This window comes from Schistocerca cancellata, chromosome 1, assembly GCF_023864275.1.
Source record: "Schistocerca cancellata isolate TAMUIC-IGC-003103 chromosome 1, iqSchCanc2.1, whole genome shotgun sequence".
NCBI classification, from domain to species: domain Eukaryota; kingdom Metazoa; phylum Arthropoda; class Insecta; order Orthoptera; family Acrididae; genus Schistocerca; species Schistocerca cancellata.
The window spans coordinates 561,768,475-561,795,019 of NC_064626.1; the positions used below are offsets into that span (position 1 = coordinate 561,768,475).

The 26,545-nt window shown below is 46.4% G+C and overlaps 1 protein-coding gene across 1 annotated transcript in view; it reads left to right on the forward strand.

The window, feature by feature from the left end:
• LOC126191099 (peroxidase-like) overlaps positions 1-26,545 on the forward strand; it is a 155,309-nt gene that overhangs the window by 109,498 nt on the left and 19,266 nt on the right. Inside the window, exons 7-9 of the mRNA XM_049931873.1 lie at positions 4,413-4,610; positions 14,955-15,102; positions 18,990-19,146. Coding sequence (XP_049787830.1) covers positions 4,413-4,610; positions 14,955-15,102; positions 18,990-19,146 — 503 coding nt within the window. The remainder of the gene's footprint in view (positions 1-4,412; positions 4,611-14,954; positions 15,103-18,989; positions 19,147-26,545) is intronic.

Consider the following 26,545-nt stretch of genomic DNA (forward strand, 5'->3'; position numbering starts at 1 on the left):
CGATATTTCTCTCGTGGAAGACAGCTGTAAAAGCCATCCAGAGTTTTACACATAAGAAAGCGGTTCTTCAGGCGGATATCCCAATGCAGGTCAATCAACTCTAGTTGGAACACTTGTCAGACGTCCTCTGCCCGAAGGGAAAACGGGCGAACAAATATATCTAAGGCCGGTTGAAGCTCACTAATCTCCAAAAATTTGTTTTCAAACTGTTCTTGTAATTCGCAAATGATTTGAACATAATCTGAAAAATCCATATCTTCTTTAGCGCAGTCTAATGCAGGAAAGTGTCCATAATTTTTCTCGCGCCACTGTTTTTCTCACAAAATAAGTTTTTTTTTTTAAATGCTTTAATCGTCTGCAATAAATCAACAACAGAGTGATTTTCGCCCTGGAGTGAAATGTTCAAAGTATTTAAATGACGAGTAAGGTCACTCAAAAAAGCCAAATTCGCCACCCACTTAGGATCACAAAGTAATTCTTCTGGACGTCCTTTCATTTCCCAAAAAGTATTTATTTCGCCCCTCAAGGAGAAAAACGGATGAAGCACCTTTCCTCTGCTCAGCCATCTTACTTCTGCGTGGTATGGGATGTCCGGGTATTCCGCTTCGATATCAGCCAGAAATTCTTTAAACTGGCGATGTGTGAGTCCATGCGATCGAAGATAATTAACCGTTCGAAGAACTGTGTCCATAACATTTTTTATGTTGACAATCTTCCACAAAGTGCCTCCTGGTGTATCAGACAATGGGCTGCCGCGAATAAGGAACAGCCAACTTCAGCCATTCTCGACCTGACGCAACTCAGAAATCCAGTGCGTATCGAGGTAGCGCAGGGGCTTCATCCGCTGTTACACTGGTCAGGCGTTCCCATTTTAAACCCACTGATTCGAACACGTTTTCCACGGCTAGAAAAATATCCAAACCGTGATTGTGTCTTTTAAGGTCGAGAAATTCTTCTGTGACACGTAGATTGTCGATGACACCGCGAATGAATATGACGAGCTGAGATCTGTCCGAAACGCCGCGGACTCATCAAGAGCGATAGAAAATGAAGTTTGCCGTTCTTTCCATTAATTGCTGCTCCATATCTGAGGACATATCTTCGACTCGGCGAGCAACAGTTTAAGGCGAAAGAGCTAGTTTTTCAAATTTTTCCGTGAGGTCTGTTGGACAAATACAAGCCGTCGAGTCGACCAGGCAATCCTTGATGAGATTCCCAGCCGAAAAGGGTTTCCCTGCTTTCGCAATTTTCAGCGAGCATTTGTAACTTGAGCGCAAATTTTGCCCACCTGTTTCCTGCGCCTCCCACCGCAAAAAAGAACATACAATTAATTTTGTACAATGCTGTTTTTTAAAACACTTTTAGCATTTTAACAATTAATTGTTTCATACATTGAAACTCAAATAAAAACTAAAAAAAATATTGGTTTTAGGTGCGTTCTCCCCCAGTTCCTCTGAAATGCGGCCTTAGACGCTAACAAGGACAGCGAAATGTGGTCGTAAAATAATTTTGTATCTGTTGGAATATATGCGTTTTAATTAATTGCAAACATAGATAGATATGTTTTCCCATACATAAAAACACAAATATACAAAATCAAAGAATGACTCTTAATGACACTTTGCTGCTCGAGAGAGCGTTTGTGATGGCTTTTCAGAAAGTGGCAAAAAATAACGCACCTGAAACTTTTTCTTATGTCTGTGTGACGCGATTTAATGCAACCCAAATATAAAAATTAACCGAAAAGAAATGTTCCTTGTTGCTGACAATCTGATATTCGACAGCTGGCACATTGTTAAGTGACATATCACGTTATAAAATATAGTTTTATTTATCATCTTTATAAATAATAAAGAGGTATTACTTCACTGTAATGCTGCTTGAAATTTTCTTTCAGTTCTTCAAGCTTTGACTGGCGTTCCTCTTGCGACAAACTTTCGAAATGATATTTGTGACAGGTATTGAAGTGCCGTTCAATCGAGTACTTTTTTAAATACATGAGGTTCCGATGACATACTAAACATTTGGCATGATTTTCGACAGCAGTACAAAGGAAATTAATTTCCCACTCGGGTTTAAATAGTGCGGACGCACAGCTCCTCTTTCTTTTTGTCTGCTGCTGTTGACCATCCATCTCGATCCACTGTAGCCTGTAGTCTGTTTACTAACGGCTTTGTGTCGTATCAATGCTTCTGACCGCTGCTGACGCGGAAGTGTGTCTTCCGTACGAGGCGCGGTGGGGCGGGGCGGGGCGGGGCGGGGCGGGCAGTCCGCTCTGCCAGCTGAGCGACTAGAGATGGGGGATCCGCTCTTGAACTAATTCATAGAGTTCAATCTTTCAAAGGAGTGAACAATCAGTGATTCAGAAAAAAAGAACGGTAGCTCCAAACGTTTCCCACGGCAGAGAGAGAGAGAGAGAGAGAGAGAGAGAGAGAGAGAGAGAGAGAGAGACGGAGCATATCAGCAGCGCCTCTGCTGGTCACAGCACAGTGCACGCCACACAACACAGCCAGCGCCGGCCTCTGCCCTGCTTCTACCTTGGCTGCCTGCATTGCGCAGTGCCCCATTGGATTTTGTGTTTTACATATGCCGTGGCGTCTCTGTGCGTCGTCTCCCGCGCAGTGTCTGCCGCAGCGTAACTTCGCATCTCACCTGTCGGCGATCGTTTCAGTCGCACGTCCTGCCCTCTGGGCAGTTTATGCGAGCAACAGGACAGAGAGCCACCTAGCGGATAACATAGGAACTACTTGCAAAAACCCGCTCGCAAGGGAACGAACTATTTGTCTCGGAGCGGGTGAGTTCACTGCTACCCCCTCCCTCGGAACTCGCCCGCTCAACGCTCGCCCCACCGTCTCGACTCTAGCCAGAGCGTCGAGCAAAGCGACTCAGGTGTCACTGTGGTCTCTGCGGTCTCAGCTCACGCTGCAATACAGCTCGCGGCTCGACCTGCTCGACTCAGCGCCTCTGCATCGGAGTTCGTCCCCACTGGATATTGTTCTTCGTAGTAATGCCGCTATGTATATTACATTATTATGTTATGTATACATCAATTGTTTTTATTTTATTTTTATTTGTTTAAACTGATTAGATTAGGTTCCTGATGACTCCTCTTACTATAGGATTTTTATTATAGACACTCGAATTTACGCTTTAATTACGAGCGAACCGATAAACGTATCGCAAAATGTGATGCACCAATATTTTCCTTGTTTTATTCTGCGTAAGGCTATATGCAGCACTTTCGTTTTACAGTCAAATTTATATATTTTTTTCTTATTCTGGTACGGATTTTGCGATTTTAGACGTCTTCGAAAGGAAACGTTCACTTTAAAAATATATGGCTTGCGATGTATTTGTATGAGGTTAATGAAATTTTAATACGTTATAGCCAAATATAGTGTTAATGTAAATCTCAAGTTACAACATTTTCCGATCACCCAAAAAACCACGATAGTGCAAAATAAATCAATAATCAAAAACTTTGTCATATCGTGGAAATTTCAATAAACAATACAGAATTCTTACTCATTATCTGTGTTACTTCAAAATAGGATCAAATAAGATCAAAATACAGGTATAGTACTGGAATAAACCAAGTTTAAAGGGCAATGTACCTTCCATTTATTTTATATTGTAAATGAGTGGTGAGTCATGAAAAAGAGATAATTCATTTCAGGGAGTGAACAGTTCTGATCCAATCTCTGAAAAGAACAGTTTTGCCCATCTCTATGAGCGACACGGTTCGGCCACTGCGACAACATACGAATTCGCCAGGGGCGCTGGCGCCCAAGGGGCACAGTTTGGACGAGCTTGCCACATTGGCTGCACGGACATCTAGCCATAGCCGATTCATCCCAATCTGAGCGTAAGGTGTCTTCTGTCACTGAAGCTACAGCAGCTGACATCATCAATGTCATGAGGTAAGGGAGGAAGGTTTTAGCACGAAATCGAATATGAAACGCCCGCTGAATTGCGATCACTGATTGAGTACGACTAAATTCAATAACACAATGCGCCTTCCGTTGCGCGGACGCCATATTGCGCGAGACTGGCTGCACGCTCCGGGTCAGCGCTCGTAGTGACATCTAGCGGATTTTTTCTGAAACTCTAGACCATGCGCTTTTTCAGTTACCTAGTGACATTTGTCTCAATATTATTATAAGTTAAAATCAGGTCATTCTTTTTGGCACACCCTGTAGTCTGAAACGCCGAGATGGAGCCGCACACGGATTCCAATCCGAAATTTACCTCTAATTCATTGGGTAATCAATTCGTGTAAATTGTTTTCCGAATGAATAGGAGTTCGGATTCGAGTCTGCGTGCGGTAGAATGTTGTAGTGTGCCCGGAAGTGTGACGAGCTGATTTGCCTCGCCGAGAGCGTAACGAGCTCGTCTGCGTGCGCGTGTTGCAGCGGACCTGCGGCTGAACCAGAACGTGCAGCTGGCGTCGCTGCACACGGTGCTGATCCGCGAGCACAACCGCCTGGCCAGGGGGCTGGCTGAGCTGAACCCGCGCTGGGACGACGAGAGACTCTTCCAGGAGGCCCGCCGCATACTCATCGCCCAGTACCAGCACATCTCGTACGCCCACTACCTGCCGCCCATACTGGGTGCGTAGCAACACGTCCGGCAGCTGTCAGTCACACAGCTGTCTACTGTAGCTCTACACTATCACATCTACATGACTACTCTGCATTTCACATTTAAGTGCTTGGAGAAGATTAGTTAGTTAGTTACATACATTTTCCATAGATCGTTTCCACGACTCTTTTATCGAAATTACGTGGAACTAGTTACAAAATACACTCCTGGAAATTGAAATAAGAACACCGTGAATTCATTGTCCCAGGAAGGGGAAACTTTATTGACACATTCCTGGGGTCAGATACATCACATGATCACACTGACAGAACCACAGGCACATAGACACAGGCAACAGAGCATGCACAATGTCGGCACTAGTACAGTGTATATCCACCTTTCGCAGCAATGCAGGCTGCTATTCTCCCATGGAGACGATCGTAGAGATGCTGGATGTAGTCCTGTGGAACGGCTTGCCATGCCATTTCCACCTGGCGCCTCAGTTGGACCAGCGTTCGTGCTGGACGTGCAGACCGCGTGAGACGACGCTTCATCCAGTCCCAAACATGCTCAATGGGGGACAGATACGGAGATCTTGCTGGCCAGGGTAGTTGACTTACACCTTCTAGAGCACGTTGGGTGGCACGGGATACATGCGGACGTGCATTGTCCTGTTGGAACAGCAAGTTCCCTTGCCGGTCTAGGAATGGTAGAACGATGGGTTCGATGACGGTTTGGATGTACCGTGCACTATTCAGTGTCCCCTCGACGATCACCAGTGGTGTACGGCCAGTGTAGGAGATCGCTCCCCACACCATGATGCCGGGTGTTGGCCCTGTGTGCCTCGGTCGTATGCAGTCCTGATTGTGGCGCTCACCTGCACGGCGCCAAACACGCATACGACCATCCTTGGCATCAAGGCAGAAGCGACTCTCATCGCTGAAGACGACACGTCTCCATTCGTCCCTCCATTCACGCCTGTCGCGACACCACTGGAGGCGGGCTGCACGATGTTGGGGCGTGAGCGGAAGACGGCCTAACGGTGTGCGGGATCGTAGCCCAGCTTCATGGAGACGGTTGCGAATGGTCCTCGCCGATACCCCAGGAGCAACAGTGTCCCTAATTTGCTGGGAAGTGGCGGTGCGGTCCCCTACGGCACTGCGTAGGATCCTACGGTCTTGGCGTGCATCCGTGCGTCGCTGCGGTCCGGTCCCAGGTCGACGGGCACGTGCACCTTCCGCTGACCACTGGCGACAACATCGATGTACTGTGGAGACCTCACGCCCCACGTGTTGAGCAATTCGGCGGTACGTCCACCCGGCCTCCCGCATGCCCACTATACGCCCTCGCTCAAAGTCCGTCAACTGCACATACGGTTCACGTCCACGCTGTAGCGGCATGCTACCAGTGTTAAAGACTGCGATGGAGCTCCGTATGCCACGGCAAACTGGCTGACACTGACGGCGGCGGTGCACAAATGCTGCGCAGCTAGCGCCATTCGACGGCCAACACCGCGGTTCCTGGTGTGTCCGCTGTGCCGTGCGTGTGATCATTGCTTGTACAGCCCTCTCGCAGTGTCCGGAGCAAGTATGGTGGGTCTGACACACCGGTGTCAATGTGTTCTTTTTTCCATTTCCAGGAGTGTATGTACATGTGATTAGTGGCAACATTAATAAACACACGTCATTTTTTAGTTCTACTCAAGCAACTACACTAAAAACTAGCTCCTTTCTCTCTTTCTCTACCTGTCTCTCTCTCTCTCTGTGTCTGTCTCCCTCTCTCTTTTTAGAAAAAAAAGAGTCCCAACAGTTTTTAAATCGAAATTTGTCCACGGAGTAGAAGCAATTGTGCAGGACAAATGATTTTATGTTAGGTTGGATTTAAAGTTTTTTGTTACTGGGCTGCAAACTGAACCAGCTTCTGAACCTCTAGCAGATTTAATAGTGGGTAGTGAAGGTTATTTTTCCTTCTAGAGTTGCACTTATGGCCCTCACTGTTCTCTCCTAAATTGTCCTGAACTGTTTATCACGAATTTCATTGCAATATATGTATTGTATGTTAACCGGGAGCCTAAAAACGACGGAGAGGCTCCGTCCCCGCCGCAAACGCAGTGGTCCACAACCCCACGACTGCTGCAGTCCACTTCACCCACCCGCCGCCCCACACCGAACCTCTCTTCCAGGGTTATTGTGCAGTTCGGCCCCCGGTGGACCCCCAGGGAACGTCTCACACCAGACGAGTGAAACCCCTATGTTTGCGTGGTAGAGTAATGGTGGTGTACGCGTACGTGGACAATTTGTTTGAGCAGCAATCGCCGACATGGTGTAGCTGAACCCGAATAAGGGAACCAGCCCGCATTCGCTAAGGCACATGGAAAACCGCCTAAAAACCATCCACAGACTGGCCGGCTCACCGGACCTCGACTAAAAGTCCGCCGGGCGGATTCGTACCCGCGGACCAGGCTCTCCTTCCCAGACCGGAAACGCGTACGTTAGACCGCACGGCTAACCGGGCGGGCTAATATATGTATTTTGACGACGTTGTTAAAATACCTAGCTCCTTGGAGAGGTACCTACATAACAAGGTTCATTGAACCACTTTCAGGCTCTTTCATGACCGTTGTCCTCTCGAATAGCACATAAATTTTTCCGTGGGAGCTCTGTTTTGTCTCATCTCCATGATCACTTCTCCCTATGTAGGTGAGAGTCAAAGAAATATTTTCGCATTCGGAGTACAAAGCTGGTAATTGAAATTTCGTGAAAAGATCTGGCTGCAGCGAAATACGCTTTTCTTTTCATGACAGCCACTCAAAATCGCGTATCATATCCGTAACACTCTCACCCCTATTTCGCTTTGAAGTTTCTCAGTGTGATTCGTCGCTGCTAGCTGTGAAGATCCCATACCACGCAGCATTACTCTAGCAAAGGACGCAAAAAAGCGTAGTGTGGCTAGTTCCTGTAGTAGATCTTCAGAGAGTTCTGCCAATAAAACTCAGTCTTTGGTTCGCCTGCCCCTCAACATTATATATGTGATCGATCCAACTTCAGCTGTCCGTAATTGCAATCCTTTGCTATTTAGTTGAATCGACGTTCTTTAAATTCCACTGATTTATCGTATAATCTAAAATTGTTTTTTTTTTTTTTTAGTACTGGTGTGGAGCACATCTTACTTTTTATTGTTCAGCGTCAGTTGCCACTTTTCGCACCATGCATATGTCTTGTGTAAATCATTTTGTAATTCATATCGATATTCGGGCGAATTTACTAGACGGTAAACGATAGCATCAGCTGCAAACAGTCTTAGAGGGCTGTTCGTATCGTCCCCTAAATCGTGTAAATACAAGGTGTGTCTGAAAAGTTCCGTAAATGGTCTCAGAAAATAAAGGAACCAAAAGCTACAAACAAAATACCTTTAGAGGCCTTCAAAATAATCACCGTTAATTACAGTACACTTCTGACATCGATTGTAAGGCTGCTGCAAACTGTTAGCAAAACGCTTTCCGTGCAATCGCTCGAAGCACCGCGGCCACACAATGTGAAATATCCGCATCATTACAAGAAATGACACCGGGTGCTACTAATACGATCTGGTGACCAAGCGATAGTTACGGGGAGCCGGAGGTGGTCAAATCCAAAAAATTACGATTTTCTTTTTTTTTGCTACCGAAACTTAATTGGAACATTCCTCTTTAATGTAAACTTTGAATTATTGTTCTACTCGCCCTAGAAGTGGAGTTATTACCAATTTCCCCCACGCCTGCAGAGGAAATGGGCGATCGCTGAATGCATCTAACACCCTCTCGTGACTTCCTGGCGAACTGCTTGGGACTTTCTCGGCCTGTTACGCATACAGCGCCTTATGTTACGCATACAGCGAGTGTGCAAGGGTTGGATCATGGAGGTAAGAATAAGGGGAGATGGCGCTACGTATCCCAGCCGTACTACGTTTTGAAGCCATGGGGGCGTGGCTCGCTACCATGACACTCTGACCAAAACATTGCCAGTGTGCTATAGCGCTGCGTGTATTATAGTCGCTAATTGCACCATATACGCATGTAACGTCATCAGATTGGTTGTTTCAAAGTTTTTGTTTAAAATAAAATCTCGTAAAGGCGAAATTCCGCGTTTCTTCTGATTAAAAATAGTTTTTAATGTAATATTACGAATAGCTAGCCTTCAATGTAAACGATACAATTTTGTTAATTCAGTAATAAACGTGTATCACAAACTAAATAATAGAAACTGAAAACTAAGTTAGCTATACCCTCCCTCCAAAGCCCCATAAATACATCTTGTTTGTAATACGTACTGGGACATTTCAGTTACGTTACACTACTGGGAAACACTGTTCATTACCACCATTATTTACTGAAATACGGTACGTAGAATGGCAAATCTACACAGTGTCCTGTTTAGGCCTATACTTTACGCCAGTTAATGTAGTGTTAGCTTTTAATTTGGTACATGATGAAGACAAAAAAGTTACTCAACACTTCGATTATCGACGATACGTACGTATTATACTGAAACGTGAACTTGAAAACTAAGAATTTAATTCTTTGAATTAACATACCTTTTGCAAATGTTTTGGGTGTGTAGGGAAAACTGATGGTACAGCATTTTCTCGGAGCGTTGCAGTTGAAAGGTAAGTTCGGTCTATGTCCTCTTCTCGGAAATGCTGAGAACGTATAGTGCTCCATTTAGACGCACGCCAATTATTCCTCCTCACGGCTTTCTCCCACAGAGCTTTCCGACTTTCATTTTTAGGAAATCTAAATTCATACAGGAGAAAAACACGCTATAGTACAAATACCGATGTAGCACACGTTCATTCACAACGAAGATGTAAAATCACACTTAACGAGACAACTTACACATGAAACGTTATTCCCTTCGATTTCGCATCACAATCAGAACGATTCGTACATCCGAACACTACACAAGTCACCATAATAGCGCAAAATCCTTCCAAAAGCGAGCGACAAGCCTATGCACACAAGTTTACAGCAGCAATGTTTTGGTCGGATTGAGATGGCTACCCTCGGCTTCACATAGCTTCACAGCTGTGACGTCACGGCGTCTCCCTCTATTCTTACCTCCATGGGTTGGATACATTGTTTTCTGTGACAAATATTACCCTATTTCCTTACAGCTTACTCCTATTTTCCTCAGAATTTCGAACATCTTGCTCCATTTAATATTGTCGTACACTTTTGTTCTGGTTACGACGCCACGTTTTAGTAACCGTGTATATAAGAAGAGGAAGAACGTAGGGAAAAGAAAATTAACACTAATACCAAGTTGCGATACTACAATGAATAAGAGCGTGGAACATTGTCTGTTTGCTGTTTACCGTTTCGAATTAGTTCAGTGTTGCGCCTGTTGTTGGTAGTATTATACTTCTTGTATAAAGCGGGTAATATGCAGTATGTACAAGAATCAGGAGGGAACAATAAAACCAATTTTACATGACTTAGCACAGCCAGAGTTGTTACACAAATGTCTACACGGAAAGACGCAGAATCCTAACGAGAGCGTAAACAATTTGATTTGGAAAGTGATTCCTAAAAGGATGTTTGTAAGCATAAAAACACTGCACTTTGGCATTTATGATGCAATAGCAACCTACAACCAAGGGAACAGTGTGAAGTGTGAAGTTCTGAAAGCATTAGGATTTACAGCTGGGGTGAACACTGTACGAGCACTAAGAAATATTGACAGAGAAAGGATAAGAGGAGCAGAAAGAAGAGAAAGGCATATGAAGTATGATGGAACAACAAGCCAGAAAATAAGACAGAAGAGGAAGCTTTTGGAGGATGAAGAAGAAGACCCTGATAATCCATCCTATAGTGCAGGAATGTATTGAGAAACTTTGATAGCCATTTCCCGTAAATTAGAATTTTTCGAATATAAGGAACATTTACTCAAAATCCACTCAAGCTAGAGAGATGAAATTTTTATACAGCACTCCTAGTGGTAAAACGTACATTGTAACACAGCCATTTGGCAGTATGTTCAGTAGTTTCATTTCAGTTTAATTATAAAGCAATTATTTGTAAAAAAATTTGGGTCATTAATAAAAAAATAATTGGAAGGAAACTAGAAAAGATACTCCAAAATCCCTGTGTCATAACTGCAATACTAAACCACTCTATATGTAAAAAAAAATCAAATTTTTCTATTTGGTAGTTTATTCATAAATGTTCCTAAAACTTAGTGATTTTAACATGGGCAGCGCCGGCCGGTGTGGCCGTGCGATTAAAGGCGCTTCAGTCTGGAACCGCGTGACCGCTACGGTCGCAGGTTCGAATCCTGCCTCGGGCATGGATGTGTGTGATGTCCTTAGGTTAGTTAGGTTTAATTAGTTCTAAGTTCTAGGCGACTGATGACCTCAGAAGTTAAGTCGCATAGAGCTCAGAGCCATTTTGAACATGGGCAGCATAGGCACCTCCGGCTCCCCTTAAGTGGCTTGGTGTTCATCGTCTTGCCTGCCTCTCACAGAAAGACAGCTGACAAAATCCAAAATTAAGACGATGTTGATTGTCTTTTTCGACAACAAGGGTTTAATCCGTAATGAATTCTATCCGAGGAAAACGAGGAATACGATGAACACTGTACCACTGACTGTCGGTTGGTCTCCATATCGTATTGCTAGCACCCCGTCTCGTCTCCAGCAAAACGTGACCACGAGCCATCCCAGAAGAGTGGTTCGCGTTACAACCGATGTCAGAAGTTTGTTGCAGCTCATGGTGATTACTTTGAAAGTCAGTAAATGTATCTTGTCTGTAAGCCTTGTTTTATTTTCTGTAACCATTCACCAAACTTTTCAGACGCACCTCGTGGATCAAGAATAGCATATGGCCTATAATACCCTTCTTGGAGAACCCCAGACGTCATTTCTGTTTCACTGTATGACTTCCAGCCCGTTACTCCGAAGTGTGACCTTTGTGACAGGAAATCACGAATCCACTCGCACTCGCACAACGAAGACGACACCCTGTGGCCACGCAAATTCTCTAGAGAACGTTGGTGAGGAGCGGTGTCAAAAACTTCTGGAAACCTAGAAAAAATGGAATCAGCTGAAGCTTTCCTGTCGACAGCACTCATTACTCAATATTTCATTGACGGAACCTTAAAAGGGATTACGCAAACTCCCTCATTAATTAAACTTGTAACTTTCTTTAATAATATAACTTAGTGTTATTCAAATTTACTGTGTGATGAGTTGTTGAGCCAATAGTGTGCTCCAAGGAAAAATTAAACAACTTAATCTGGAAAACCAGTATGTAATGCCAATAACGAAATTAATACCTCTGAAATTTACTCAGTCTCGTGAGCACCGAGCTCTATGGCCCTGTGCAATAAACTTATAATATTCCCAATGCAAATAAACAATGAAATACAATTTTCTTAGCTCTTGAGTTGTAACGGATGTAATCTTGGTATTCTGTTCTCCCACAGTAGGCAGACAAGATATTCAATCTTGGCTCAGCGAATTGCAATGCGGGCGTAAAATAGCTTCATACAAAGAATGTCACACGACATGCTGGAGGATAAGTAAATGTAAATGACGTGTGACCAGGGCTTCCCGTCGGGTCGACAGTTAGCTGGGTGCAAGTCTTCCAAGTTGACGCCACTCCGGCGACTTGCGCGTCGATGGGGATGAAATGAGGATGATTAGGACAACACAGCACACAGTCCCTGAGCGGAGAAAGCTCTCCAACCCAGCCGGGAATCGAACCCGGGCCCGTAAGACTGACAGTCTGTCGCGCTGACCACTTTTTTTTCTTTTTTTTTTTTTTGGTTCGATATACACTCCTGGAAATTGAAATAAGAACACCGTGAATTCATTGTCCCAGGAAGGGGAAACTTTATTGACACATTCCTGGGGTCAGATACATCACATGATCACACTGACAGAACCACAGGCACATAGACACAGGCAACAGAGCATGCACAATGTCCGCACTAGTACAGTGTATATCCACCTTTCGCAGCAATTCAGGCTGCTATTCTCCCATGGAGACGATCGTAGAGATGCTGGATGTAGTCCTGTGGAACAGCTTGCCATGCCATTTCCACCTGGCGCCTCAGTTGGACCAGCGTTCGTGCTGGACGTGCAGACCGCGTGAGACGACGCTTCATCCAGTCCCAAACATGCTCAATGGGGGACAGATCCGGAGATCTTGCTGGCCAGGGTAGTTGACTTACACCTTCTAGAGCACGTTGGGTGGCACAGGATACATGCGGACGTGCATTGTCCTGTTGGAACAGTAAGTTCCCTTGCCGGTCTAGGAATGGTAGAACGATGGGTTCGATGACGGTTTGGATGTACCGTGCACTATTCAGTGTCCCCTCGACGATCACCAGTGGTGTACGGCCAGTGTAGGAGATCGCTCCCCACACCATGATGCCGGGTATTGGCCCAGTGTGCCTCGGTCGTATGCAGTCCTGATTGTGGCGCTCACCTGCACGGCGCCAAACACGCATACGACCATCATTGGCACCAAGGCAGAAGCGACTCTCATCGCTGAAGACGACACGTCTCCATTCGTCCCTCCATTCACGCCTGTCGCGACACCACTGGAGGCGGGCTGCACGATGTTGGGGCGTGAGCGGAAGACGGCCTAACGGTGTGCGGGACCGTAGCCCAGCTTCATGGAGACGGTTGCGAATGGTCCTCGCCGATACCCCAGGAGCAACAGTGTCCCTAATTTGCTGGGAAGTGGCGGTGCGGTCCCCTACGGCACTGCGTAGGATCCTACGGTCTTGGCGTGCATCCGTGCGTCGCTGCGGTCCGGTCCCAGGTCGACGGGCACGTGCACCTTCCGCCGACCACTGGCGACAACATCGATGTACTGTGGAGACCTCACGCCCCACGTGTTGAGCAATTCGGCGGTACGTCCACCCGGCCTCCCGCATGCCCACTATACGCCCTCGCTCAAAGTCCGTCAACTGCACATACGGTTCACGTCCACGCTGTTGCAGCATGCTACTAGTGTTAAAGACTGCGACGGAGCTCCGTATGCCACGGCAAACTGGCTGACACTGACGGCGGCGGTGCACAAATGCTGAGCAGCTAGCGCCATTCGACGGCCAACACCGCGGTTCCTGGTGTGTCCGCTGTGCCGTGCGTGTGATCATTGCTTGTACAGCCCTCTCGCAGTGTCCGGAGCAAGTATGGTGGGTCTGACACACCGGTGTCAATGTGTTCTTTTTTCCATTTCCAGGAGTGTAGTTCGTTGCTTTTGGTCTGGGCGGACGTCACGAAACATCCGTTCAAGTTGATCCTTGATTCCTTGACTCAGTTTCTTTTTATTACGGAGAGCACGCAGCCCTCTGACCGAACACGCTGAGCTACGGTGCCGGCGTCTACTCAGCTACCGGAATCGCCCCCTCATTGCCCCTGTCATGGCTGATACAGATAATTCGCAATGTAGATAACGCGACTAGTTACAGTTGCCGCATGAAAGTTATCTCCCCCGTCTGTAAACATATATTTGATAAGTCGCTGACACACCAAACTGAGTGGAAATCATTCAGAATCTTTGATTGGTATATCACGAATATATCAAGTGAATCTCGCGAGCTAAGTCTCTGTCATCCCAGGAATTAACAAAACTATCACATCGTCACCAGAAATATTCCACTATGTTATCACGATCCTATCATAGTCGTAGTAGGACGATTACGGTTATACAGCAATGTCTTTCTTTAGTGGGCTAACAATTTAGAAGTGCATCTTGTGCATCAATGATGCAGCTGCTTAATTACTTTTCCTACCATGGCATGAGGAGTTTTCTAGTATTTATGGTGAGGCACGGGGATGGAAAGTTGCACAGACCACCAGCTTGCAGGTTGCTGGAAATCAGGCCCTATCGTCAGGTCATCAATCAAACCGCACCCTAGTGTCATAATTCAAAACAAACGTAATCCACTGAATTCATAGCCATTTTATTGACGGTGACATTTAGCACGACACGAGAACCAATACTTTGTTTCGCCGTTGTGAAATACCCCGAAAGACATTACCTATCGACATCAAACCAACATGGATTTGGAAAGCATCACTCTTGTGAGAGACAGCTGGCACTTTATTCGCAAGACGTACTGACTACAGGGGCTCTCAAATTGATTCAGTATTTATAGAGTTCCAAAAAGGCTTTTGATATTATTTCTCACAAGCGGCTTCCAACCACATTGCTTTCCAGTCCGAATTACATAAGAGTGTCCGCGCCCTTCTGATAAGATAGCGCACGCCCCTATCCTCATCTTGTTCCTCACGAAATTCTCTAAACTCGTCAAAGTGTGTCGGTGTATGTTTGTTATGCCCTGTAGTTCATGTTTCTGTACACGGAGGGCCTTGTGTTGCAGGAGAGCGCGCGATGCGGCAGCTGGGCCTCCGCCCCCAGCGCCAGGGCTACACGTACGACTACGACGTGTCGCTGCACCCCGCCACCATCAACGGCTTCAACGCCGCCGCCTTCCGCGCCTTCCACAGCATGATCGAGGGCAACCTCACGTGAGTACCCACATCTTCCCACATATCAAAGTCGCTAGAGCCAATCAGCGACAAATTTGCGTGAAGGGTGGTTGCGACTAGTGACACGGTATCGAACGATAAGTATCGATCCTTATTCATCAGTGGTATCGTCAGAGGTGTCGTACTCATAAATATATCGAAATAAAAGTATCGATATTTAGAGACATCGATACGCTCTTTGATAAAAATGTTCTAATAGCTACTGTCTATTATTTGTAATTACTCCACTCTTCTTCTTTTTCTTCTTCTTCTTCTTTTTTTGTGTTAAGGCCTTCTGCGGATCTTCCAATTTCAGTTCTTAATCCTGTGTTGTTCTTTCCTTTTCTTCCAGTATTCCTATAATCCTCTTTCCTGTCCTCGGATCACTTCGCGCCAGTTTTTCTTTCCCCTCTTGCCGCTGAATCCTTCCAGTTTTAAAACTTGTTGCTAAAAATCTCTGTTTCTGATTTTTCTTCTCCTCGTACGTTATTCCTTTCCTGGTCTTTTTGAATCCACGTTGTTGTTGATTTTCTTTTCTGAGATATCTGAAGATCTTCTTGCTCAGTTAATTGTCATCCCGTCCAAAATATGTCCATAAAATAGTAATTTCCACTTCTTTATTGTTTCTGGTACGTTTTATATGTTTTGATGAATGTAATAGTTACTTCCTAATTTCGAAAATTATGCGTTTTTCTGTGGACTTAATATTTTCAGTGTAATTATTCTTTCTTATATTTGGTTGGTTGGTTGGTTTGGGGGAGGAACCAAACAGCGATGTCATCGGTCCCATCGGTTTAGGAAAGGATGGGGAAGGAAGTCGGACGTGCCCTTTCAAAGGAACCTTCCCAGCATTTACCTGAAGCGATTCAGGAATACCACGGGAAACCTAAATCAGGATGGCTGGAAAAGGGTTTGAAAAGTCCTCCCGAATTCGAGTCCAGTGTGCTAACCACTGCACCACCTCGCTCCTCGGTATTAGCGCGGCAACTGGCTATTGCAGTCTGTGGATGATGGAGAGGCTGATGCGGAAATGCCCTTTGCTTTCGATGAAGCACGGCCGCGTTCGTTGCGGTACGTGTAGCAGGATAATCGACAATGGAGTTCGGAAAATCATCATCATTTACATCAGGAGACTCTGCATGATGTGAAAATAGGACTACGCCGTGCAGTTGGAGGAGCACAGATCTTTTTCCACCAAACTGTAAACTCTGCTAAGTATATGAACACGTACTGCAATCTATCTTGAGAGTGCTTACAATAAATGAAGCTTTACGGTTATTTCGTGAGGACAAAGCAAGGGCATTCATCGCCGTTGCCTTCGGGACTATAATACAGCTCTTTTTGATTATAGGAACCATTCTGCTTCAGGAGTCTGAAATGTTAGACAGGACAAGGGCTAATTTCCAGAATGAATTTTCAATCTGCAGCTGAGTGAGTGCTGATTTGATACTTCGTGGCAGATTAAAACTGTGTGCCGCATGGGACTGGAACCTATACAGTTGCTTTTCATGGTCAAGTGTACTACCGACTGAACTATCGAAGCACGACTTACGATCAGCCCTCGCAGCTTTACTTCCGCCAGTATCCTTTCATCCACGTTCTTCCACATTCGCATACAAGTCCCGAAATGAAGTACCAGTCATCGGAATGGCATCCCTCTTGGAACGAAGGATGTTGTGGAGAAATTAATTAGTTACACTGCTTCATTCTGGAAACAATCCCCTGTGGCTATGTCATTTCACCACAATATCGTTTCTGCTAGGTGTGCTAGTCCTGCAAGGTATGCAGAAAGGCTTTTCTGAAGTTTGAAAGGCAGGAGAAGAGGTACTGGCGGAAGTAAAGCTTTGAGGTTGGGTCGTGAGTCGTGACCCGGTAGAATCCTTCCCCGCGAAAGGAAAAGGTTGCAACATGGAGTCCTGTCCGGCACATAGTTTTAATGTACCAGGAAGATTCAACTACACTACTGGCCATTAAAATTGCTACACCACGAAGATGACGTGCTACAGACGCGAAATTTAACCGACAGGAAGAAGATGCTCTGATATGCAAATGATTAGCTTTTCAGAGCATTCACACAAGCTTGGCGCCGGTGGCGACACCTACAACGTGTTGACATGACGAAAGTTTCCAACCGATTCATACACAAACAACAGTTGACCGGCGTTGCCTGGTGAAACGTTGTTGTGATGCCTCGTGTAAGGAGGAGAAATGCCTACCATCACGTTTCCGACTTTGATAAAGGTCGGATTGGAGCCTATCACGATTGCGGTTTATCGTATCGCGGCATTGCTGCTCGCGTTGGTCGAGACCCAATGACTGTTAGAAGAATATGGAATCGTTCGGTTCAAGAGGGCAATACGGAACGCCGTGTTGGATCCCAACGGCCTCGTATCATAGCAGTTATGATGACAGGCATCTTATCCTCATGGCTGTAACAGATCGTGCAGCCACGTCCCGATCCCTGAGTCAACAGATGGGGACGTTTGCAAGGCAACAACCATCTGCACGAACAGTTCGACGACGTTTGCAGCAGCATGGACTATAAGCTCGGAGATCATGGCTGCGGTTACCCTTGACGCTGCATCACAGACAGGAGCGCCTGCGATGGTGTACTCAACGACGAACCTGGGTGCACGAATGGCAAAACGTCATTTTTTCGGACGAATCCAGGTTCTGTTTACAGCATCATGATGGTCGCATCCGTGTTTGGCGACATCGCGGTGAGCGCACATTTGAAGCGTGTATTCGTCATCGCCATACTGGCGTATCACCCGGCGTGATGGTATGGGGTGCCATTGGTTACAGGTCTCGGTCACCTCTTGTTCGCACTGACGGCACTTTGAACAGTGGACGTTACATTTCAGTTGTGTTATGACGCGTGGCTCTACCCTTCATTCTGTCTCTGCGAAACCTTACTTTTCAGCAGGATAATGCACGACCGCATGTTGCAGGTCCTGTACGGGCCTTTCTAGATACAAAAAATGTTCGACTGCTGACCTGGCCAGCACATTCTCCAGATCTCTCACCAACTGAAACGTCTGGTCAATGGTGGCCGAGCAACTGGCTCGTCACAATACGGCAGTCACTACTCTCGATGAACTGTGGTATCGTGTTGAAGCTGCTTGGGCAGCTGTACGTGTACACGCCATGCAAGCTCTGTTTGACTCAATGCCCAGGCGTATCAAGCCCGTTATTACGGCCAGAGGTGGTTGTTCTGGGTACTGATTTCTCATGATCTATGCACCCAAATTGCGTGAAAGTGTAATCACATGTCAGTTCTATTATAATATATTTGTCCAATGAATACCCGTTTATCATCTGAATTTCTTCTTGGTGAAGCAATTTTGATGCCCAGTAGTGTAGTTTAGTTTACTTTTGGCTGAAATCGATATACGACCTGCCACACTGTCTGAGCAACGGGTCAGAGCATCATGTGCTAATTGGTGCCGGTTTATGGGAGTACTGTTTCCCTCTCAATGCTGAAGTCCGTGCTTTCGTTGAATATGAAACAACCTATATGAAGTAGACAGGTAGCCGTACTTCCTATATTGCAGTTCAGGTTTGCAGAACTCTAAAGTTCGGGAGGACGACGGTTCAATCCCGCGTCCGGCCATCCTGATTTAGGTTTTCCGTGATTTCCCTAAATCACTCCAGGCAAATGCCGGGATGGTTCCTCTGAAAGGGCACGGCCGACTTCCTTCCCCATCCTTCCCTAATTCGATGAGACCGATGACCACGCTGTCTGGTCTCCTTCCCCAAACAACCAACCAACCAAAGAACTCTAAAGCAATTCTGGTGTTTTTAGTGCATTAATGTATGCAAAGCTTGTATGTTCTTAATGCACACCAGTGCGGCGCTTAGTGACGCTTGCCGGTGTTTGCCGTCAGGCTGGTGGACGGAGCGCGGTGCCCGGTCCGTCACTACCGGTACAGCGACGGCTACTTCCGGCCGGCGGCGGTGCAGCGCGAGGACAACCTGGACCTGCTGCTCAACGGCATGGCCCACCAGCCGGCGCAGAAGCTCGACGACTCCTTCACCACCGAGGTACGCCCCAGCCGCTCACCCTAATCCTCTAGCGACGGCGACTCTAAAAAGAAAAAAACTTTTGTTACCCCGCACTTTAGGATATTGTAAGAAAAATTATGCTACAACATATATTGATATCTTGGCTATTTTTCTACGGAGTCGCCGTTCAGATTCAAACATCTGTCGTACCGTTCACAAGTTTTCCTGTGCCTCCTCCATACTCAGTTGCTACGAAGTTGTTGAACCAGTCAGAACCCACTTTCAGTTCGTTGTCACTTCCGCTCAAAAAAGCCTTCAGTTTGGGAAGAAACGTGGTAATCACTCGGAGGTAAATCGGGGCTATAAGGTGGATGTTCAAGAATGTCTCATTAAACTGTCGTAGAAAACTGCCGTCAACGCAATAGAATACAGGCGAGCGTTATGGTGAAGAAGGCTAATGCCTTTTGTTTTGAATGACGCTACGTACACGGTGAATGGTCTGGAAGCTCACCACCACGTTATGCTCTCTCCTGTAGGTGCAAAACCGATAAGTAGGATGTCCTTTTGATCCTAAGCTACAGGACTGCCAGGTACTGTTCAATACGTTGACTGTAGGCGCGTTACTCACCCTTGGGGATTTCGGAATAGGTCCTTTACTATTAAATGGCGACGCAATTTCCGTGTTTAGTCATCAGTGAAAGGGTGAGAGGGTTACAGAAATCTGTCAGTGGTGGATCGGAAGGAAGCTGGAGGACTGCAGGTAGTATTCCATACGTAGAATGTAGCCGCATTACTCACCCCTGGAGTTGACAGCATAGTTCCTTTACAACTGAATTGCGACGGTAATTCTGTGTTTAGTAGTCAATGTAAAATGGCAGTTTTGCATCGGAAAGAAGCTACAGGACTCTCAGGTAGTGTTCCATACGTAGACTGTCCGCGCGTTACTCGCCGTCAGAAATGACAGCATGGGTCCTTTACTATTGAACAGCGACGCAATTTCTGTGCTTAATGATCAGTGGAAGGGAGTGAGGGTTACAGTAAACTGGCAGTGGGTCATCTGAAAGAAGTTACAGGACTCCCAGATAGTGTTCCATACGTTGAATATAGGCGCGTTACGCACCCTTAATGATGTCGGCATGGGTCCTTTACTATGGAATAGCCACGCAATTTCTGTGTCTAATCGTCAATGTAAGGGTGTGAGGGCTACAGTAATCTGACATTGGTCCATCGGAAAGAAGCTGCAGGATGCCCAGGTAGCGTTCCATTCGTTGACTGTACGCGCGTTACTCGCCCTTGGAGATGACAGCATGGGTCCTTCATTATTGAATAGCGACGCACTTTCTATGGTTAATCGTCAATTTAAGGGTTTCAGAGTTACGGTAATCTACACTCCTGGAAACTGAAATAAGAACACCGTGAATTCATTGTCCCAGGAAGGGGAAACTTTATTGACACATTCCTGGGGTCAGATACATCACATGATCACACTGACAGAACCACAGGCACATAGACACAGGCAACAGAGCATGCACAATGTCGGCACTAGTACAGTGTATTTCCACCTTTCGCAGCAATGCAGGCTGCTATTCTCCCATGGAGACGATCGTAGAGACGCTGGATGTAGTCCTGTGGAACGGCTTGCCATGCCATTTCCACCTGGCGCCTCAGTTGGACCAGCGTTCGTGCTGGACGTGCAGACCGCGTGAGACGACGCTTCATCCAGTCCCAAACATGCTCAATGGGGAACAGATCCGGAGATCTTGCTGGCCAGGGTAGTTGACTTACACCTTCTAGAGCACGTTGGGTGGCCCGGGATACATGCGGACGTGCATTGTCCTGTTGGAACAGCAAGTTCCCTTGCCGGTCTAGGAACGGTAGAACGATGGGTTCGATGACGGTTTGGATGTACCGTGCACTATTCAGCGTCCCCTCGACGATCACCAGTGGTGTACGGCCAGTGTAGGAGATCGCTCCCCACACCATGATGCCGGGTGTTGGCCCTGTGTGCCTCGGTCGTATGCAGTCCTGATTGTGGCGCTCACCTGCACGGCGCCAAACACGCATACGACCATCATTGGCACCAAGGCAGAAGCGACTCTCATCGCTGAAGACGACACGTCTCCATTCGTCCCTCCATTCACGCCTGTCGCGACACCACTGGAGGCGGGCTGCACGATCTTGGGGCGTGAGCGGAAGACGGCCTAACGGTGTGCGGGACCGTAGCCCAGCTTCATGGAGACGGTTGCGAATGGTCCTCGCCGATACCCCAGGAGCAACAGTGTCCCTAATTTGCTGGGAAGTGGCGGTGCGGTCCCCTACGGCACTGCGTAGGATCCTACGGTCTTGGCGTGCATCCGTGCGTCGCTGCGGTCCGGTCCCAGGTCGACGGGCACGTGCACCTTCCGCCGACCACTGGCGACAACATCGATGTACTGTGGAGACCTCACGCCCCACGTGTTGAGCAATTCGGCGGTACGTCCACCCGGCCTCCCGCATGCCCACTATACGCCCTCGCTCAAAGTCCGTCAACTGCACATTCGGTTCACGTCCACGCTGTCGCGACATGCTACCAGTGTTAAAGACTGCGATGGAGCTCCGTATGCCACGGCAAACTGGCTGACACTGACGGCGGCGGTGCACAAATGCTGCGCAGCTAGCGCCATTCGACGGCCAACACCGCGGTTCCTGGTGTGTCCGCTGTGCCGTGCGTGTGATCATTGCTTGTACAGCCCTCTCGCAGTGTCCGGAGCAAGTATGGTGGGTCTGACACACCGGTGTCAATGTGTTCTTTTTTCCATTTCCAGGAGTGTATTAGTGGTGCATCGGAAGGAAGCTACAGGACTGTCAGGTTGTGTTCCATACATTGATGTAGGTGCGTTACACGCCCTTGCAGATGTCGGTATAGGCACTTTCCCATTGAATAGCGACGCATTTCCTGTGTTTAATAGTCAATGTAAGGGTGGGAGGATTACAGTAAACGGTCAGTAGTTCATCGGCCATAACCTTTTTGGTGCTCAGAATTTGTTTGGCTCTTTTCGGTTTCGTTGGGCATTGTGATGTCATTCCAGTGACTGGCGCTTTATTTCAGTGTCGGTATTGTTCAGATGTACTCACTAATTCGCTTTTTGTACGATTACTCACGCCGAGAACTGTGCCAGGCAATAGGACCTCGCCCCCTTTCCAATCAAATGCTCAGGAAACATCTCACGGGGAAATATGGTAACGTCCCGATGACAGTGGGAGCAAGGGAGGGACACCATCCCGCTGGAAAATGACATCTGGAGGCATCTGTAGAACCGTAAAATTCGCCAACATGTCGAGACAGGTGTGCCCTGGCACTGGTGCACATTCTCCACGCAGTTCAGCGCTGTTTGTGAAATGGTGAGGATCACACCTTGGAGAGTGCCTCTACCGATTGCGTATCTACCGAACAACATAAAATGTACATTGTTGCAAGTTAATGTTTAGCTTTTCGCCCAATAATACCAATTTTATGACTCCTGTGATTCGGCCGACCACAAGTGTTCCTTGAACAGCGTTGTTTCTTCAATGACTTGTGCTTCTATAGTCTTTAGAAGCGCCAGCCTTCAGACATTGATTGCACACAGACGTAGAATTTTGAGGGTAAAGAATCATGGTGGGTAGTGGAACAGCCACAAATCCTTATTCTAAAATAATTTTTATTCGGTTTTAGCTGTTAGGCTTTCAGATAATCAGCGCATGATGTAAAGATTGCTTACTCTCAAATAAATGTAATGAAATGAGCCTGAGTAGGCGAAGCGATCCAATATTTTCTGAACGTGTTCCCGCATCTCGGTACTCCTTTCCACCGCTGCGACTTCTGTATGTAGGACACTAGCATCCGCAAATTGTCTCATTAAGCTTACGGTGTTACCCATTGGTTCATTTACATACGTTAATAAGCCAAATCGTTATGACCACCTGTTGAAATTGCGTGTTACTGCCCAATACGGCAGCGATTCTGCTTGGCATGGATTCAGCAAGCGATTGGTAGATTACCGAAAATACCTGCCATCTGATTTCTACGTACAAGTCACGCAATTCCCGTAAATTGCTAGCCGGTTGACTGGGCGCGAAGCGGCGACCGATATTTCTCCACACGTGTTCCCTCGGAATCAGGTTAGGCGAATCTGATGGCCAAAGGACGAACATGATTTCACTACCATGCTTCTCAGTCTACTATAGTACGATGCTCGCCTAGTGAAAGGGCCAGTTATCCTGATGGAAGATACCGTAGCCATTGGAGAAGACAGCAAGCATGAAGTGATGAAGAGAGTCCGCAACAAGTCCACGTAGTGCACAGCTCGTGGTGCCTTCGATTACTACCACACGTCTCATGAAGGTCCAGATGAATGTTCCCATAGCATAAACTACCACCACGACATGCGTCTGTGAGCTAGTGGATCTTTCGAGCAAACGTTTGCTTGGATGATGGCGTATCCCGACACGACCACAGACAGCGTGTAACAAGGAACGTGATTCATCCCACAAGTTGACACGTTTCCATAGATCCACAGTGAAACTTAGATGCCGTCTTGCCCAGCTCAGTCGTAATTTACGATGTTGAATGTGCTCTGAAAGGTGCGCTCCGAAAGAGTTGTGCTTGCACCCAATACCTGCACCAACCTCTGTCGTCCAATCTGCCACAAATCGCCGCCTTTCCTGTTTTAAGGAGCGGGCAAGCTTCGCCCCCCCCCCCCTCCCCGTCCACGTACTGTGATGACGCGTGGACGTCGAACATCTTGTTGCCTACTCGTAGTTTCACCGTTCCCAGACGTCGGGCCATAAGTAACTGACCCTTTTCTAAGTCTCTTATCTGAGTGGATTTGCCCATTTGCGGCCAGTATCGACGCTAGAGTGGTTCCACACGCGTCTCTCCACTGTTTATACCCTTTCCTGACCGCATCACGTACCCATAGCGTTACAAATTGGTATTCAGTATCGCGGTGGACAGTGGTCATAATGTTCCGTCTCATCAGCATCTATTGTGAACAGCAGTGGTCCATTGTGGTAAGTGCAGAGTTAGTACTACGTCTGATGATTTTTTAAACTATTCCCTAGGATCTCAGCCCACGCTCATAGTTGGTCTGACATTCGCTATTGTCGTATATTGTCGATTAGCTGACAGTAGTTCATAATTACATAGGACACCTCTGGAAGTCAAAGAACGTGACATTAACGTCGGCGTGCCGCATGTTTGCTTTCTGTGTCTCGTGCCCGAACAGCGTGAGCTGGATTCTGAAAGACTGTTATTTCCAAAATCCATGTCGTTCCTGCGGACTGGGTTTCGTTCTCCAGAAAGTTCATAACTTGTTAGCATGAGCCTTAGATCGGAAGGTGCCACATAGCCACACAAAACAAACAAACTGCGAGAGTCATTCTCAAAATTAAAAAGAATTTTGATCTGACGAGCTGCGCAATGTCCACCCCCTCCCGCCCCCCTCCCGCGTCCACTCACGCCCCCGTCTCGCAGACGTAACTAATCGTTGGAGCAAGCATAACAAACAACGCTAACAGTGGCCACGAACGCTCGTATGCAGTTTATTTGTGAGAGTTTAAAATATGTGAGAAAATTGGCGGGTCCGTCAGTTGTGAGGTTCCTAGTGTAATACCGTTTCTGAATTCAAGAAAAGTCCCCCCCACCCCCTATCGGAACTTACAAAAAATGGTTCAAATGGCTCTGAGCACTATGGGTCTTAACATCTGAGGCCATCAGTCACATAGAACTTAGAACTAGTTAAACCCAACTAACTTAAGGACAGCGCACACATCCATGCCCGAGGCGGTCGCGCGGTTCCAGACTGTAGCGCCTAGAACAGCTCGGCCACTCGGGCCGGCTCGGAACTTACAATCAGATAGCAAAAGTGTATAGAAATGTAATGAACGAAAGTTCATTTACTAGATGAACGAATATTCTTGAATAATCAGATCGACCATCGACTGAAAGAGTGATGAAAAAATTCAAAATTTAACTATTCATACACTGACCTTGTGCTCCATTAAAATTCCACGGTCAGTCCTTTATGAAATTATTGGTGAATATTTCGGCTATATAAAAGTGTGGATTTCTCGTCTTTTAACAGGAGAACACAAAAAACTACGAATGGGAACTCCACTACCTTTTCTCACTCGGTACGACAACAATGGCTATCATTTTTTGAACTACATTGTTACTGACGATAAGACCTGGGTTTGGGACCGATGACCGTAGCAGTCTGTTCCCTTCAATCCCAGAAACTAACACCGACACGCACATCGTACTCGAGATGGAATATGCTGTGGCCAGAAAGCATGCTTGTAAAACCGAGATCTCTTTCAAGTCATCCATGCTGTTGCTGTGGTCTCCAGGTCTCCATTCCGAAGACTGGTTTGATACTGCTCTATCCTATGCAAACCTCTTCATCTGCGAATAACTACTGCTACTCACATCCTTCTGAATCTGCTTACTACATTCATATCTCTTGCTCTTTTTCCATGATTTTTACCCCTCCCACACTTTCCTCCAGTACTAACTGGTGATCCCTTCATGTCTCAAAATGTGTCAACCGATTTCTTCTTCTTGTCAGGTTGCGCCATATGTTTCTTTCCTCCCCAGTTCTATTCAGTGCGTCCTCATTAGTTACATGATATACCTATTTAATCTTCATTATTCATCTGTAGCGTCATCCATCATTGAGAAAAATGCAATACATTGAGCGACGAGTTTGTAGAGGAGTAACTCTATCACGAGCACTCATGGTCACAGCTTTATTTTTCAAAGTGACGGAACTTTATGACTACCCTCACATCTGTTGTGGATGCAGCTGTTAGTTTATGCCCTATCGCGGAAGGGTGGGTGGAGTACCTTAATTGGAATATTTAATTAAATATCTCAATTTCGCCCTTTATATGTGACGCGAGCAAATCATTACATCAAAACAATGATAAAGGAATTCATCTGACTATGAAATAAGAGAAAGACCTCTATAAACTCATTTTATTGCAGATGTACATAATTAAATTGATAATAAAGAAATGGAATGAACGTTAAAAGTGAGAAGACTAATACCTTGGTAATTGGAAAGGGGATCTTGAATGTGATTCAACTGAAAACCTACCTGGACAAAACATTTACATTTGCGAGAGACGTAATGTGATTGCCGAAGATTACTACATAGAGACAGAAAATAGTGCAGAAGGAGAGGCGTGTGCATCCATTGCCGGATTTGAAAGCAGATTGAACCTGTCATCGCAAAAAAGTATTTTTAATTTCTTTAATAATTTGGTATTGCGGCACCTGGACGCAGTGTTGGCCTTCAAAGTGGCCCTAAACTTTCTGTTCTCATTCCTCTTTCTAAGATGTTACCCTGAGATCTCGCGTTTTTCAGCGAATTTCGCCCGCTGTTACTCTCGACAATGGCGGTCCTTCTTGGATTCT